This window comes from Rhinoderma darwinii, chromosome 6 (genome assembly GCF_050947455.1).
Source record: "Rhinoderma darwinii isolate aRhiDar2 chromosome 6, aRhiDar2.hap1, whole genome shotgun sequence".
Taxonomy (NCBI): domain Eukaryota; kingdom Metazoa; phylum Chordata; class Amphibia; order Anura; family Rhinodermatidae; genus Rhinoderma; species Rhinoderma darwinii.
In genome coordinates this window covers 20419985-20438917 of record NC_134692.1, presented here as the reverse complement: position 1 = coordinate 20438917, position 18933 = coordinate 20419985, and the positions used below count along the sequence as shown (strand labels likewise).

The 18933-nt window shown below is 41.2% G+C and overlaps 1 protein-coding gene across 4 annotated transcripts in view; it reads right to left on the bottom strand.

Annotated features, from left to right (window-relative positions):
* Positions 1–8548: 8548 nt before the first annotated feature.
* Positions 8549–18933, bottom strand: part of EPC2 (enhancer of polycomb 2) — a 58154-nt gene continuing 47769 nt past the window's right edge. For 2 of the 4 annotated variants that reach the window (XM_075829258.1, XM_075829261.1), the window contains exons 11-15: positions 18498–18634; positions 17120–17282; positions 14726–15059; positions 12739–12808; positions 8549–11310 (exon numbers count right to left, since the gene is read on the bottom strand). In XM_075829258.1, the coding sequence (XP_075685373.1) occupies positions 11299–11310; positions 12739–12808; positions 14726–15059; positions 17120–17282; positions 18498–18634 (716 nt within the window). In that variant the 3' untranslated portion in view covers positions 8549–11298. The remainder of the gene's footprint in view (positions 11311–12738; positions 12809–14725; positions 15060–17119; positions 17283–18497; positions 18635–18933) is intronic. The other 2 variants (XM_075829259.1, XM_075829260.1) reach the window with 2 other exon arrangements.

Sequence of the window (18933 nt, the reverse complement as noted above, 5' to 3'; positions counted from 1 at the left end):
TGTTTGGTATAATTGGTTAATCATACACCTGACGATAATCCTACAAAATCCGTGATTTTGTGCAAGTCTACCTAGAAAAATTGATGCTGTTTTGAAGGCAAATGGTGGTCACACAAAATATTGATTTGATTTAGATTTCTCTTCTGTTTAGTCTCTTGGTATTTTGTTAATTTAAAAAAAAAAAAAAAAACAACTATTAACACTACTGTTTTTGAAAGCATTCTTACTTTGCAGCATTTTTTCACAACTGCCTAAATCTTTTGCCCGGTACTGATATATATAAGGGCACCCATAGAGGTGCATGGGGGCTTACTGTGCCTCTGTATGCATCCACATTTTGGTTGATGGTAGCTCTATCACATGCCATATTAGAGAGGTATTCTCCCATAAAATCATTGCTTCTAGATGAGAATATGTCTAACACAAGGCACCCGACAGAGTATCATATGGGTCTGCACAAGGCCTGAAGATCATATTATCCCCCTTATGTTCCCCTCCATAGAGGCCCACATACTACACAGATCCCCCTTCCCAATTTCAGTTACCCATCAAATGTACACTGTAGGGTACACTATGGAGGACGGGAGGAGAGTGAGGAAGACCAGAGGTCCTGGAAAATTGGACTGTGTGGTGCCAACATATTCCTAAAAGCAGTCCTGCTGGGACACTCCTGATTGGGGGCACACAGGATGCAAGTTAGTGCTATATGCAAAACATGGCGTCCTCCTCAATGACTGGCGGAGAGGATCACTTGACCGTCTATCCCACTTCTGGTTATCCATCTTGCGGTGCATGGTTAGGCCGGTAGCTCCATCGTGCCCTATCACATGTGATGTCCTGCAATGCCATCCTGCACAATTTTGAATGTGATTTAGGGTTGGAGTCTAGTGATTGTGATGTACACATGCAGCTTTTTTTATACGACCGGATAGCATGGCAAAGTTGGGAATTTAGGTAGAAAAACATCACCTAAGAGGGTATAACCAAGAATCACAAAAGGGGCCTAAAAAGTGTAACATAGTGGTCTCCAATCCCTGCTTCTCCAGCTGCTAGCAAAACTACAACTCCCAGCAAGTCCTGACAGTCAAAACATTGAGAGCAAGTAGTCCTGTATAACCAGAAACAAACAACACGGTCCATTAAAAGAAAAATTATACAATTTAGCTAAATACTTTGTGAATTTAGCAGTTTTTAACATCTCTGCTTGCGGTCAGCCAATAGGAAATTTTCTTTGTGTATTTCCAGTAGATAAAAAAGTATATTGGAAAATTGTATAACTTTTTATTGTACAATGGATAACAATTATTTGCTAAAAACTGTAATATCCCTTTAAAGGGGTTGTCCCATATGGAGATAGTTTCCCAAGCAGGCAGTCCGGATCGGAGTGGGCCTGCCGGTGTAGGTGTGACGGGTCAGTTACCCCTCAGATTTCCATGGGTTTTCAGCCAGCTATTTTTACTATTGAAACTCAAATAGGAGAAGTTAGCTACATCCTCCATCAGTGATGTCACTACTGACATATTACTGATGAATATTTGACCTCTACCGGATCATGTTTCATGGTCTATAGGCAAAGATTCGATCAGGCAAACAGTATGGGTGAATTCACATGTTGCAGATTTATATTACAATCCACATGCATCAAAAAAATAAATCTGCACAAAATTCAGGGTTTTGTTGTAGATTTTAAAATCAGTAAAAAAACAATTCTGCTGTGGATTTGTCGCAGATGTTCACCACAAATTTCACCCTAAAAATTTTTTGGGGGTCGCAGGTTCACTATGGATTGAGTTTTTCTACCAAGTCTGGCCTTGGCCTAAGGGTATGTGAACACGTAGTGACCAAAAACATCTGAAAATCCAGAGCTGTTTTCAAGGGAAAACAGACCCTGCTTTTCAGACGTTTTTTGACCAACTCGCATTTTTCGCTGCGTTTTTCGCGCCGTTTTCGCGGCGTTTTTTACAGACGTTTTTGGAGCTGTTTTCATTGGAGTCTATGAGAAAACGGCTCCAAAAACGTCCAAAGAAGTGTCCTGCACTTCTTTTGACGAGGCTGTATTTTTAGGCGTCGTCGTTTGACAGCTGTCAAACGACGACGCGTAAATAACAGGTCGTCTGCACAGTACGTCGGCAAACCCATTCAAATGAATGGGCAGATGTTTGCCGACGTATTGGAGCCGTATTTTCAGACGTAAAACGAGGCATAATACGCCTCGTTTACGTCTGAAAATAGGTCGTGTGAACCCAGCCTAAATCTTCACAGTGAGATGGATGGGAGGAGGATTTTCTCACTCTGATTACTACCAGAGAGGTTGGGGCAGGGAATGGAATCACAGATGATCTGGGTGAGTGATGCCTGAATAAAGAGGTTGTCGGGTGGTCCTCATGGGATAACCTCTTTTCCAAATGCCCTATTAGGTTCAGTTGACACCTTCTGAAACTTGTCGGCAACGGTCAGGAGCAGAGAAAACTCTGATCTTGGCCAGCCTACACTAGTGTTGTTCTTATTTAAAGGGTAACTAAACTTTTAAAAAACTTTTGACACGTCGGTGGGGGTCCGAACATGGAGACCAGCACCAATCGCTAAAATGAAGCAGCAGAAGCACTGAGCGCTGTTTCGTTTCTGATTAGCTTTCCTGGAAGTGGTGTACGAGCTCAATAGAAAGGGTCATCTCTAGGACCCGCATCTATCTCTAGAATGGGGCCTCCTAAACCCCGTTCTACCTTTGTCTGGCCTCACTGCCTCCCGGCCACTTCTTGGTTACATGGTCGGGAAATACTAAAACAGCGCAGCTCGCTGAGCTACACTGTTTCCGTAACTCCCATAGTAGTAAATGGCAGATACGGAAGCAGCGTAGCACGCGAGCTACGCTATTTCCATAACTAGCATTCAGTTCTGTGGGACTTATGCTGTTTTCGTAACTCACGACCATGTAACCTTTTTCATGGTCGGAAATTCATCCGCAACACAGAGGCAGAACGGGGTTTAGGGGGCCTTGTTCTAGAGATAGGTGCTGGTCCCAGAGATGGGACCTGCATCCTTCTGACATTTATGACATATCCTGCGGATATGTCAAATGTCTCTCATGGGAAAACCCCTTTAACGGATTGATAGGAGATCACAGGAAGTAAACAAAGCCCGTATGAATCTTACCCTGATCAATCATATCCAGCAATGCATTTCACCATGCTGCACAATCCGGCAATGCAAATAGACTCTGTTCTAAAATATGAATACTCAAAAGATAGAATTATACAGTTCTGTCCGGTGACACAATAAACTGTCAGACCTAGTGCTGGATTGAAGAGAACTCAACTAATAAAATAAAAATAATCATACTGTTTTGTGTACACAGCTCCAAAGCAGACCTGTGTCTCCATGGTTACAGACTAAAAACAAACCCATTCCTCTAATTCTTGCTAACATACTAGTCAATCAAAATGAATTAGAAGTAAATTTATTTGTAATTCAATTCAAAAAGTGAGAAATAGATATTACACCGTGTTCCAAATTCTTATGCACATTGGATTTAAGTGTCATAAACATTTAATTATTAGTTTTTCAATTAAACTCATGGATGGTATTGTGTCTTAGGGCTCTTTGGATCATTGTAATCAATCTCAGACACCTGTGATAATTAGTTTGCCAGGTGTGCCCAATCAAAGGAAAACTACTGAAGAAGGACGTTCCCCATTATTAGGCAGGCCACAGGTTTCAAGCAATATGAGAAAGAAAAAGGATCTCTCTGCTGCCGAAAAACGTGAAATAGTGCAATACCTTGGACAAGGTATGAAAACATTGGATATTTCAAGAAAACTTAAGCGTGATCATCGTACTGTGAAAAGATTTGTGGCTGATTCAGAGCACAGACGGGTTTGTTCAGATAAAGGCATAATGAGGAAGGTTTCTGCCAGACAAATTAATAGGATTAGGACAGCAGCTGCTAAAATGCCATTGCAAAGCAGCAAACAGGTATTTGAAGCCGCTGGTGCCTCTGGAGTCCCGCGAACCTCAAGGTGTAGGATCCTCCAGAGGTTTGCAAGTGTGCATAAATACATGAAGACTAATTTTCAAACCGTGTTGTTTACTGATGAGTGCCGTGCAACCCTGGATGGTCCAGATGGATAGAGTAGTGGATGGTTGGTGAATGACCACCATGTCCCAACAAGGCTGCGACGTCAGCAAGGAGGTGGCGGAGTCATGTTTTGGGCTGGAATCATGGGGAGAGAGCTGGTAGGCCCCTTTAGGGTCCCTGACGGTGTGAAAATGACCTCTGCAAAATACGTAGCGTTTATGACTGACCACTTTCTTCCGTGGTACAAAAAGAAGAACCGTGCCTTCCGTAGCAAAATTATCTTCATGCATGACAATGCACCATCTCATGCTGCAAAGAATACCTCTGTGTCATTGGCTGCTATGGGCATAAAAGGAGAGAAACTCATGGTGTGGCCCCCATGTTCCCCTGACCTCAACCCTATTGAGAACCTTTGGAGCATCCTCAAGCAAAATATCTATGAGGGTGGGAGGCAGTTCACATCAAAACAGAAGCTCTGGGAGGCTATTCTGACATCCTGCAAAGATATTCAAGCAGAAACTGTCCAAATACTCACAAATTCAATGGCTGCAAGAATTGTGGAGATGATATCAAAGAAGGGGTCCTATGTTAACATGTAACTTGGCCTGTTAAGCTTTTTTTGATTGAAAGAGCTTTTGATTTCTGTAAATATGACCTCCTGATGCTGCAAATTCAACAAATTACCATTTTAGTCTCTTTACAACCTTTAAAATGTTTTGATCTCTGTTGTGCATAATAATGTGAAACAGTACATTTTGAGTTTTTAACTTCTAAAAAAAAATCTGTTATCATTAGATTTGTTCAATAAAATTCGCATTACACTCCAACGGTTGATGGCTTGAAGATTATACTGACTGTCATTTGCATCAACAATTTAGGAAAATCAGCGAAAAATAACATTTGCATAATAATTTGGAACGTGGTGTATATAGATTCATTACACTCAGAGTGAACTATTTCCAGCATTTTCTTCTTTTAATGTTGATGATTATGGGAACAGTTAATGAAAACCCAAAATTGAGTGTCTCAGAAAATTAGAATATTATATAAGCCCAATTTTAAAAATGATTTTTAATACTGAAATGTTGGCCTACTGAAAAGTATGTCCAGTATCTGCCCTCAATACTTGGTCGGGGCTCCTTTTGCATGAATTACTGCATCAATGCGACGTGTCATGGAGGCGATCAGCCTGTGGCACTGCTGAGGTGTTATCAATGCGGCGTGGCATGGAGGCGATCAGCTTGTGGCACTCCTGAGGTGTTATGAATGCGGCGTGGCATGGAGGCGATCAGCCTGTGGCACTGCTGAGGTGTTATCAATGCAGGGTGGCATAGAGGCGATCAGCCTGTGGCACTGCTGAGGTGTTATCAATGCGACGTAGCATGGAGGCGATCAGCCTGTGGCACTGCTGAGGTGTTATCAATGTGTTGTGGCATGGAGGCGATCAGCCTGTGGCACTGCTGAGGTATGATCAATGCGGCGTGGCATGGAGGCGATCAGCCTGTGGCATTGCTGAGGTGTTATGGAAGCCCAGGTTGCTTTGATAGCGGCCTTCAGCTCGTCTGCATTGTTGGGTCTGGGGTCTCATCTTCCTCTTGACAATACCCTATAGATTCTTTATGGGGTTTAGGTCAGGCGAGTTTGCTGGTCAATCAAGCGCAGTGATACTGCGGTTATTAAACCAAGTATTGGTACTTTTGGCAGGGTGGGCAGGTGCCAAGTCCTGCTGGAAAATGAAATCAGCATCTCCATAAAGCTTGTCAGCAGAGGGAAGCATAAAGTGCTCAAAAATGTCCTGGTAGACGCTGCGCTGACTCTGGACTTGATATAACAGTGACCAACACCAGCAGATGACACGGCCCCCAAACCATCCCTGACTGTGGAAACTTCACACTGGACCGCAAGACACTTGGATTCAGTGCCTCTCCACTCTTCCTCCAGACTCCGGGACCGAGATTTCCCAATGAAATGTAAAATTTACTTTCATTTGATAACAGGACTTTGGACACGGAGTACAAACCAATCCTTTTTCTCCTTAGCCCAGGTAAGACGCTTCTGACGTTGTCTCAAGGAATGCGAGAGTTGTAGCCCATGTCCTGGATACGTCTGTGTGTGGTGGCTCTTGAAGCACTGACTCCAGCCGTAGTCCACTCCTTGTGAATTTCCCTCAGATTCTTGAATGGCCTTTTCTTGGCCATCCTTTCAAGGCTGCGGATATCCCTGTTGCTTGTGCACCTTTTTCTACCACACTTTTTCCTTCCTCTGAACTTTCCATTTATATGCTTGGATACAGCACTCTGACCGGCCAGCTTCTAAAGCAATGTCCTTTTGAAGCTTATCCTCCTTGTGGTGGGTGTCAATGACTCTTCTGGACAACCGTCAAGTCAGCAATCTTCCCCGTGATTGTGTAGCCTACTGAACCAGACTGTTGGGCCATTTAAAGGCTTAGGAAACCTTTGCAGGCGTTTTGTGCTGATTACAGTGTGTCACCATGAGTCTACAATCTTCAACTTTTACCCAATATTAAAATTTTCTGAGAGACTAAATTTTGGGTTTTCATTAACTTTTACCATAATCAACATTAAAAGAAAAAAAAAAAAATGCTGGGAGTGTGTGGGCACGTGTGTGTGTTGAATCTATATAATATATCAGTTTCACTTTTTGAAATGAACTACTGAAATAAATTGACTTTTTGCTGATATTCTAACTCATTGAGAAGGACTAGTACATTCGGAAGAGGGAACAGATGGAAGTGAGTATGATTGCAAGAACAGGTTCCATATAGTGTTACCACAGAAACACGTAGGTGCCCCTAGGCGCTGTATCCACAAAACCGTAGATTTGTTATTTGCTTAATTTTTTTTTTTTGTTAAGAAAAATATATTTTTTTGTAAATTCCAATACCACTGCATCACTACTAGGCATTTGCCTAGAACTCTAGGGAAGCTTGGTAGCCCCTGTGTAAGGTATAAGGGTATGTTCACACGCAGTGAGCAAAAACGTCTGAAAATACGGAGCTGTTTTCAGGCGAAAACAGCTCCTGATTTTCAGACTTTTTTATTTTTTATAACAACGAGTTATTCGCGGCGTTTTTTACAGCCGTTTTTCAATGGAGTCAATGAAAAACGCCTCCAAAAAGTGTCCGTACTTTGACAGCGACGCGTAAAATAAAGGCTCGTGGGAATAGAACATCATAATTCCCATTGAAAGCAATGGGCAGATGTTTGTAGGCGTATTAGGGGCGTTTTTTCAGGCGTAAAACGCCCGAATTACAACTGAAAACAGTGTGCATGAACAAACCCGAATGGTGGTCAAACTGGTCACACAGCTTTGAAAGATATTGATTACATTTTAAACAACTTGAGAGAAGAGATTAACTCTTTATTGTGCTTGGAGTGAAGGGGAATGCTTTTAATACTATGGGCGGGTTTACACAGCCACATTTCTGCTCTATGTTACATACCCTCTGTCTTTAGCAAGAGATAGAGGAGGTTATTCTGCTTTAGGCCCTATGCACACGGCACTTCTGTAATACGGCATCATATAAAGCCTGCCATTTCGGTTTCTGTAGGAAATGAATGGCATACTGGAGGTACAGTAGGACCCCTTAGAAGTCTATGGGTGCTGTATTACAGCTCTGTGCAACTTGGAGGTTGTACAGGGCTGTAATACGCGCTTGTGCATGAGCCCCTAGTCTAATGGGAGTTCCTTTAATGTTAGGTACGGGGTGCGGACCGGAAATACAACCCTGTAAATACCACCTTACAAAATCTAGAAAGCATTTGATAATCTTTCATCCCACCACTATGACTACAACAACCATCGTCATGATCATCCATCCTCTGTGTAATTTAAAGATTATGTAAACCTTTGAAAGCTATTAATTTTTTTAATAAAAAGGTCAGTGTGTTTTGTGCAACATTATAACTTGTTTTTATTTAAAAATAAAATTACTTTTTGAGATACAGCGGCTTTGTATTCTGAATACAGAGCAGCTTTATAGTTCACTAAATCCTGTACCCGTCAGGACTACACAGCAGGATCCACCTTTTACCCAATTACATCTAAATACATAACTTAGATGTGATAAATTACAGGTGGATCTGATACGCAGGAACCGCTGACACTAAACCAGTAAGTCCCACAGACCAGTTAGATTCAAGCCTTAGTGCAGGCTAAAGCTGCTCTGTATGCAGAATACTGAGCAGCTGTATCTCAAAAAGTTCATTTTTTTAAAAATAAAAACTAATGACGTCGCACAAAACCCAGACCTTTTTATGGGGGGGGGGGGGGGGGAATAAATAACTTTCGAAGGTGTGCACAGCCTGTATTGCTGAATGATGTAACATGGATCCATTGTGGAGTGCAGGCCGAAACTCGGGAGATTTTAAACTTACATATGTGAGAAGTTTTATTATTGTTGTTTGGGGTTTGTTGGGATCAGCAGAGATAAGAACACATTTCCCAGTTGCATTATTCAGACAGGATTTGTTTTATTAAAATAATTCTGGAAAAGAAGTTCATGTTCATCTTTCATAACCCGGCATTAAATGGGAAAATATACAAGCAGTGTGAATTTCTGATTATATTTCTTCCTAAAAATTTCACTTTATAGTCTGTAGAAATTCGATGACCGGAGGGGGCTCATTTTATTTCTGGAACAGCCACAGTGCTTATTCTGCTGAGATATATGTATAACCTTAATGGAACAGTGCCCCCTAATGGTCGAATGAGCAAGAGTAGCTTGATCAATTATTCACCTGAATTTAGGTCCATGGGAGAATAATCTGTAGCCTGTGGCCCTATAGCTGTGAAACTACAACGCCCACCAGCTGGAGGGTCTAAAGGTTGCAGACCACCGACCCATTCATCTAAACAAAAACTCACACAATGGTTGCTGCCGCATCTAAGTGGTGTCACTTATTCATAGAAAACTCGATCGGCTACAAAGACTAGTTCACTGAACAAAACAAAGGCTGGCAGTGGGTAGGGGTGTTGCCATTTTATCACTGGTGAAGTATTTACCATCGTAACCCTCCGACATGGCAGCAACCTGGTATTACAAAGCATCAGGAGTCATTCCACAGGTCAAATCGTTTTAACAACAGGTAAATATTTAGTTGTAGTTAGAACAATAGGTTGGGTGTTTTATATTAAGGCATGAAAGCCTTAAAATGGGTTTTCTGATTCTAAATTTAAGGAAAAAAAAATAAAATGCTTGTACAATGTGGTCTGCTTTTCTTCCACATACAGCGCCACTCTTGTCCATTGGCCAAGTCTGGTATTGAAGCCCAGCGCCATTCTCTTGCATAGGGCTAAAATACAATACCAGACACCGCCCATGGACAAGAGTGGCACTGTTTCTGGAAGAGACAAACACTTGTTCGACTAATCTCATGTAACTCTTATTAATTCCCTACAATCTGCTTGCTGTCAGTGAATGTTAAGTCGCACAGCTCATTAGATAGAGAACGCTGATACATTTAAGGAGCTCTGCACCTAAATCCGTTCGACATGATCAGGTTAGGTTTTTGGCCTCTGGATGTTAAGGTTTCCATTCCCGGACAGCAAGCGGAGATCTGTGAGAGAAAGTTGTAGTACATTTCATTATATAATTAATAAACTTTGTAAAAACTAAAAAAAAACCTTTGACATTGAACGTCCTTTTCTATTTTTATCATGACCGCGGCAAGTGTTTTAGCTCTACACTGTGGCGTAAAAATATTTGTGCAAAGTATCAGATTTTTTTAATATTTTTTTTTTCTTTGTCTTTTAATCCCCCTGCAGTCTTCACTTATCAATAACAAGTAACAGGGAAAATGGTCTGAACTAGTGCATCAACAAACATTATGATAGAGGGAGCATTATACATCTCATTTACAGGAAACCGTATAAAAAAAAATAAAAAAATAATAAAAAAAAAATGTATAAAAAATAATAAATCACTAAACATTAGCAAAATGTCCAACAGTTAAGAATCAGACTATTTCAGACCTGTTACTTGCTTTGTTATACAGGAAACTTCCCGGCATGACCCTCTGCAGTCGGCACCAGGGAGGGCTCAATAGAAAACTCTCGATTATTGAAGTTCTATCTAATGCAATACCCAAAAGCCTCGCAGTCCGGTTGTTAAAGGTTTGAAAGTTAAATAAAAATAAAATAAAAAATACATTCTGGATTAAAAAATAAATAAAAAAAAGGCTGCCCAGTTCAGGTGCCAATGCATTGTTTTTGTTTTTCTCCCCATGTCTCAGACTTTGTGTAGATTGCTCTTATAAACTGGAATTATAAATAGAAATACTCATTCAAAATATATGGAAAAAAATGAATTTCTACATTAATTGTATTTTTTGTATTTAATTGATCCGCCCCTCCCCCGAACAGTTTATAGAAAATACTATTTTACCTCCAATTTCATGTCTGACAGTGAAGTGCCACTATTACCAAAACATGGTCCATATAGTCAAATTGTGAAACAAAATGGACAAAGTGAAGTTTTTACATTTCCTTTAGAAAAAAGAAAAAAAAATTACAAGAATTTCAAATTCCTACCTATGAATTTTTAAAGTGGACCCATTGCTTTGCAGCCATTCTGTCATCGGAGCCCTTACTCGTAAAAGTGCCATTGGCTTCTGGGGCACCCAACGGGGCTAAAAATGAGTCCAGCCTGCAAAATGGCCGCCTGTACTCTGCGTAGGTGACGGGGGCACTTTAACTTTCGTTTTAGACACATAGTTGGATTTATTTGTACAAGATACAAAATGTAAACATGGCAAAATAAATAGTTAAAACAAGTGATGCAGGACCCAGATTCATGCTCATGATCCCATTAAAGATTTGTTTTTATATCCATTCAGTTGCAAATTCAAGTGCAAAAGCATGATGATGAATATGTACTATTCAAGTAACAGAAATAATATGAATGATACAAATAAACTATTTTTACAAGGTAGTGATTTTTTTTTCCAATTTTACAAAATGTACATATAATAGTATATCGGGAGAACATCCCATACACTTAATAGTTCATTTAGGTCCATGGTAAGCACACTCTGTTCCATAGAGCATTGCAAGTTGCATTTCGGTGGAGGAGGAAAAAAAAATAAAAAAAAAAAATAATGAAGATCGCCTGAAAAGGTCAGGTCAAGTCCATGGTCTGAAGTTATGTCACCTCCATTGCTACTGTGGTGTCTGCAATTCCATTCAAACCCAACCTTTCTGGTTCATGGTTCTCTCTGCAACGGAAAAGAAAGTTAGTTAACAACGTTATCTTCAAGACTGTTCGTCAGATCCTACAAGCGACCTAATATAAAGACATAGGGGGAGGAGATGTAGCAAAACCGGTGTAAAGGAAAAGTGCAGTAGTTCTCTAGGGCAACCAATTACATTCCACCTATCATTTGTCAGAAGCCATTTGGATAATGAAAGCAGCAACCTGAATGGTTGCCATGAACAACTGCTCCATTTTCCTTTGTACCAGTTTTGATACTCCACCCCCCCCCCCCCCCCCCATAGTGTGTAAGTCAATTGAGCCAATAGAAATAGAATGTGACCAGAAAAAGTATGACTCATTTTTCCATCTTCAGTTACTATTGCTTTAGGATGTTCACTTTAGATCAATGATGGTCAGACAGCGAAAGTTCTAAATGTCTTATTGAACGGCACAATATAGGCCGTGAAAACGAGCGCCGATCAATGAGACAGCTCGTTGATCGGCGCTCGTTTAACAAGGCAGGATGGTTGGTTATGTATGGGGATGAGCGATCGTTACTACGATCGTTGGTCCCTATAGATTTCCATCATGTCGGCAGCACATCTCACTGATTGTTTGCGCATGCTGCTGATTTGAAAATCTAAAATCCACTGCAGTTATTATGCTGTAACGCGGTTTGTGACATAGTATGTGAATACCGAGTCGCATAACCAATACAGGATGTGTGAATCTGGCTCTGTTCACAGGGGATTATTGGCAGTCCATTGGAGTTACCCTTATAATCCCAATTATTCATCAGTGGGATCCATCAGAATTAGTATCCATTCGAAAAAGGCTCCGACATAGCTGTGATGATCAGTTATAAATGGAAGCTTTGATGCGAATGTGAACAGAGCCTTAGAGAGGCATAAGGATTAATACCTATGTAACCTTATATTTTTACATTTCCCATGAGTTCATTATAAGACAACTATATGAAACATGATTAGGTTCTTACAAATTCTTAAGACCGTTCTACGAGATTCTATGATACCGAGTGACTCTGATGATCGGAGAGACTCCATATCTCACACACAATTCCTGTCATCTTGGAAATACTCAGTGATCCTTCACTGCAAAAGGTAAGAATTGCCCCTCTATGCACTAATGGAGCTCTATAGACCTAGGGCATAGAACCTCTGGTGATACATCTCTACATAAGACCGCCCTTACCACCTAAAACCATGGCAGGCCCCATTGGCAAATCAAGCTGAATACAACAATCTAGTGTTGGGGGTGGGGGCAGATTTCTTTGGCCACCTGGTTTCACAGGGATAATTAACTTGCTATGTTGAGGTGTAGCAGGGGTTGATGACGACCAGTCGCAAAAAATAAAAATAAATGGCTGTCGGGTAACTAGTGTCTTTATTCTGCTTACAAATAAGTTATTCCAAATCAGGATAATTCATACCTTTCTCCTTCCTACAATTTCAGTCTCTCCCGCTAAAGCTCTAGTGCTGAATTTGTTGAGGTTCGGCCTACTAGAAATACAAATGGATGACATAATTGGGAATAGTAAGTGACATCATCACGGAGAGTCTTGCCTTAACAGCGGACGTTCAGAAAACCTCATCCGCAGATAGCAAAAATAAAAACCCCTTTAAGACTGCAGAGAAAATCAAGAAATACCATGTTTTACCATCTACATTCCCCTGTGCCAGGCACAAGTAAGCATAGAAGAAGAATATTGCGGTTACATGGCCTTTTAGGTTTAATTTAGCAACACAAAAGTGGTAAGTTGGGAGAGGCCAAGCTGTTCTGCCCGTCTGCTTCAGAATTGCTGAGCTGGAATGTGGCCGCACAGGTCTATAGGGGCTTCCGGCCTCCTCACCTGCCAAGCAAATTCCCAACTAAGCCCAAGTAATGTTCTTCAGATGCCCACACCTACTCTGTAATCTTCCCATCCATGTACACAGCTTTAAGCCATCCCTACAATCCTGCGATATAGGCTGGAGATTAGCTATACATATATCCTGGAACATGCGATATAAACACGGACAAAAACAAAACAAAGGATGGCAAATACAAAGATTTAGTAGATTGTTTTTTTTTTATTTCTATACAAAACAAAAGTAGAAAAAAAAACAAACACAAAATTAGATTACAGCTTTGCTTTTACCAAGAAAAACCGTAATCATTCATAATAAATACACAGACAGAACATAAAAATGTAAGGAGAGCGCCCCCCGCAGGAACACAAACAAAGATCAGCATTTCCAAAAACACCTGTAAATGAAAAAGGGTCACGAATTACATTCTCCTGCCCGTTCGGACATTGGGGGGTGGAAATATGGAGGGTGCACTTTGGGCATTGTAGTGTTGCCTCACCAACCGTACTGCCCAAAGATTCTAGTGCGTGGGTCCTATTCTAATTATTAAGACCCATGCACGAGAATCTTTGGGTATTGTACCATTGCCTGTAACTGTACCACTGTGTGGTTCCAGTGTTTCTCCATACCCAATGTCAAATTGGGCAGGAGAATGGTAATTATAGTGACACTTTAAAGGTGTCCAAGGTACAAAAATATCATAGCTGTCTTCTTCCAGAAACTACGCCACGGTTTGCGAGTGTTAGGGTATGTTCACACGCTTAACAAAAAACGTCTGACAATACAGAGTTGTTTTCAAGGGAAACCAGCTCCTGATTTTCACACGTTTCTTGAGCAACTCGCGTTTTTCGCGGCCGTTTTTGGAGCGGTGTTCAATAGAGTCTATGAGAAAACGGCTCCAAAAACATCCCAAGAAGTGTCCTGCACTTCTTTTGACGAGCCGCCATTTTACGCGCCGTATTTTGACAGCGACGCGTAAAATGACAGCTCGTCTGCAAAGAACATCGTAAGACCCATTGCAAGCAATGGGCAGATGTTTGCCGACGTAATGGAGCCGTGTTTTCAGGCGTAATTCAAGGCGTAAAACGCCTCCATTACGTCCAAAAAGAGGTCGTGTGAACATACCCTTATTATAGCGCCGTTCCATTGAAGTGTATGGGGCTGAACTGCAATACCACACGCATCCTGCGGACCGATGTGGTACCGTTTTTGAAAGACAGCAGCCATGTTTTTTCAATTATGGAATACCTCTTTAAGGCTCTGATAATAACATTGTGGCTTCAATTTATAACATCTATGACAACTATGCCGGCTCAGTTTTTTAAACCGACCCCGACAAGTCCTGATGAACCCCCACTGACTTCTAATAGGGTCAGTCAAGGTTTTTTTTAACAGCAAGAATAGAGATGCAGACTGTGATGTTATTGCGAAGAAAATACCAGAAGCCACTGATGGAAACAAAGACAATGTAGTGTGAGCAGAGCCTTACATTTACTGGTTATTTTCATTTATGAAAAGGTGGAGATGCCCTTTAAAAATAGAAGAGCAAGTTCAGGTTACAACACACACCTGGCTATGCTGCTGATGGCACTGCTCGGAGTAACCTTTGGCACTCGATCCATGCTGGCAGCGACTGTGGCAAGTTTTAAGGCTGTGGGAGATGGTGCAGAAGTCCTTGTATTGATATGCACATTGACAGGTGACACAACACTGAGGTTGTTGAGGTGAACGGTGTTCGTTAGGCAGGAGTTACTCATAGGAAGAGTCTGGGGACTACTTGTGCACAATGTTGGGATTAAGTGGTTAGTGGTGGGGTGTCCAACTGTCCGTACGAGCTGAACTGTGGAGATCCCTGGGCTGGATGATAAAGCCACGTTTGCAGAGTACAGTGTTTTCGTTGCCCCTGGGAAACAAAAGAATAGTATCTGCTAAGTGCCAAGACGTTAATATAAGAAAATGGATTCGTTCTAAAATAACAGAATAAACCGTACCAATAGGCCAGACCCACCGATGCTATATACACTTCAGGGAAACGCTACATGTTATTCTGTATAAAGCGTCCTCTACTGACTGAGGCTCTGCTTACATCCATTTACTAAACTTAGGCCTGTAGAGCACCCCCAGTATAAATGACCTAACAAAGGTGCAGACTGCACAATGACATAAGCTTATAAAAAAAATAATCCAAATCCAAAATATAAATGATATCTTTATTAGCAATACAAATAGGCAACAACGACAAAAGTGAGGTAGAAAATCAATAGCTGGATAAAGTGAACCCTATACACAACTAATGGACAGAGTGCGTACAATAGTCCAACAATGCTCAAGGTATTGAGAGAGAATATACAGTGTGTGTGTATATAATATTATATACATACACGTGGGGAAAAAAAAACTATGCAAAAATTTTTGGGTTTCAAGCATTTTATTGATATCTAATGAGATCTAAAGAGAAAAAAAAATATGCTTAGATGTATAACACACATTAAAAACTAAGGAAATGATCTGGTAATTATACGTTATTTAACCCCTTAATGACCAGCCTATTTTAAACCTTAATAACCAAGCCATTTTTTACATTTTTCCATTGTCTCATTCCAAGAGCTATAACCTTTTTATTTTTGCGTCGACATAGCTGTATAAGGTCTTGTTTTTTGCGGGACAAGTTGTATTTTTTAATAGCACCATTTTGGGGGACATATTATTTATTGATTAACTTTTATTTGGGGGGAAATAGAAAAAAACCTGAAATTTCGCCACTCTTTTTCACGTCTTAAATCTACGCCGTTTACCGTGTGATATAAATAACACAATAACTTTATTCAGCGGGTTGTTACGATTGCAACGATACCAAATTTGTATAGTTTTTGTATGTTTTACTACTTTTACACAGTAAAAACGCATTTTTTTCAAAATTATTTGTTTTTGTGTCTCCATATTTGAAGAGCCGTAACGTTTTTATTTTTTTGCCGATGCGGTTGCATGAGGGCTTTTTTTTTGCGGGAAGACTTGTAGTTTTTATTGTTACCATTTTGGAGTAGATGCGACTTTTTGATCACTTTTTATCACATTTTTTTAAAGTCAGTATTCACAGAAAACAGCAATTTTTCCATAGTTTTTTATTACATTTTTTACGGCGTTCACCGTGCGGGTTAAATAATGTAATAGATTTATAGTCGGGGTCGTTACGGACGCGGCGATACCAAATATGTGTAACTTTTTAACTTTATTTTGTTTTCTTAATAGTAAAGCATTTTGTAAGGGGAAAAGCTGGGTTTTTCATTTTTTTTTCACATTTTTTTTTTAAATTAACTTTATTAAACTTTTTTACTAGTCCCACTAGGGGACTATAATATGCGATTCTGCGATCGCATTTATAATACACTGCAATACTTTTGTATTGCAGTGTATTACTGCCTGTCCGTTTAACACGGACAGGCATCTGCTAGGTCATGCCTGCGACATGATCTAGCAGGCATTCACTCCAGGCAGACCTGGGGGCCTTTATTAGACCCCCGGCTGCCATTGGAGACCTTATCGCCGGGTGTCGGAGGGGGAGAGAGGGAGCTCCCTCCCTCTCTCCAAAACCACTCAGATGCGGTGCTCGCTATTGAGCACCGCATCTGAGGGGTTAAACGGGTGAGATCGATACTAATATCGATCTCACACGTTCGAGCAGGGACGCTCCCAGCCCTCAGCTGCCTCTGGCAGCTGAGAGCAGGGAGATTTGACAGCTCCCTGCTCTGTTTACTTATTCCGATGCCACAACGTAAAAAGTCTATGGCATCGGAATAAGGCCCGTTAGTGACCGACGTAGAAACACGATGGGCTGGTCACTAACGGGTTAAAGCACAAAAATAAATAAATAGTTGCTAGATTGGCGACAGTCAACAAGCAGGCTGCCAGATGTCAATAGCCGACCACCTTTCTATAATGGTTGTGAACATGGCTCACACTTACCTCCTGGGGGCTGTACAACGCCGTTTAAGTTGCTGTGGCAGGTACTTTGATCCTTGGTCACTTCACTGCGTCCCGTTGTAGGTGAATTAATCACAGCAGACGCAGCAAAGTGGGCACTTGCTGAGTCCAGTGTCTTGGACATGCAATCAGAATTTCCAGAACCCTAAGAAAGATAGAAAGCATATTGAATTCTCCCTCGTTCTTTTTAAATGAACACAGTACCTACGATGACCTGGAGATGGCGCTAATGAGACCTAGTTTTATTTGAACTGACAATTTAAAGAGTACCTGTCACTATTAGACGCACGTAAATGCCGCTGTGTCTGAGTCCAGCGGTGTTTGTTCCTTACTTCTGTGTCCACCCCATTGAGGAGATAGTGCCCCCTTTTTATTTATTAAACAATACGTAAATGAACCACTGGCTAGCCAAGTGGGTTTGGCCGCCAGCGATTTTCAATGGGCGGAGCTACCACTGAGCCTCTGACGTTGACCAATCAGCGTGAGGCGGTTTCCTCCAGACACTCCTAGGCCAGCGACATCAAGCGAGACTCCGAAAAGGGGGGACGCAGAAGGAACAAACACCGCTGGACTCACAGACACGGCGGCACTTTGTAGGAGCTAGTGACAGGTCCTCTTTAATGCACAGATAAAGGTCAACTTCAAACCACTTTCATCATACAGGAGCATTTTAACATAAAAAAATCATCATCATAAGTGAACGAACTTTCCGAATATGGTCTCAAGCTACAACATGGTTGTGTGATATGGATGTGAAAGGCAGGTACAATGAATTTAACTCAAAAATGATAATGCAGCTTAAGCTGTAATGCCAGAAAGTACCCCCAGGGTTATACCCAGAGTGCACCCTATTCTCCGAAATGTCCCTGACTGAGTTCTCAGTAGAGACTACCCCTTTATTATGATAACTGGGTGAGACTATCAGGGGATTGCCGTTGGACCATCTCCCAAGACCCCCAGCAAACAGCCTCTCTGATCGGACCCCCCTCTTAGATCCATATGCCTTAATAGAGCACAGACAGTAACTAGCCAGATAGGACACACAACTATTACACCACCCCCTCCCATCTTGTTAGACAGTGGCTAGGCAGTAGCAATATTGTTAAACCTAGATCATGTCCTTATACAAGTTATTAGTATATAAAAGGAGTGTACAAAATACAAATGAGATCTTTAAGACGCCGCCACTTCTTTTCAAGCTGCATCATAATAAAACGGTTTCATCTATCCAGAAATATATTTGTATGTATGTGTAAAACAGAAGGAAATGCAGAGGGTAGACTGCACGGGATAATAAAAAAAAAAAAAAAACAAAACCCCATCACATCTTCATGTACAATAAACCTGAGTGGTCCAGTACCTGTGCCTTTGGATTGATCTGCTGTGAAGACTGCTGGGATTGCTGCTTCTGTTGTAGCTGCGCCAGCTGCTGTTTTTGCATCTGTACTAACTGCTGCTGATGCGTCTGGAATTGTTCCTCTGTGATACCCCCTGTGACTGCAAAACAAAGTATATTACTTCAAGCAAAGAGGAAGACCGTAAATAAGGCAGGACCAGGAGGATTACGAGATCGTCCTAGCCATCTCTGGTGGTCATTGAATGTGCCGGATACACACGCTGCCTCTACTATCTACATGTAACGCAACGATAAAGAAATGCAAACTGCACTCCTACAATGCAATCCCACCAAAGATTCCAAACAATGGAAGCCTGACTGCATGGACCTAAACATATCTCCTCATTCACTTTAATGGAGAGTGACCACCAGGAACAAGAACCTGTCCCCAATATAGTCG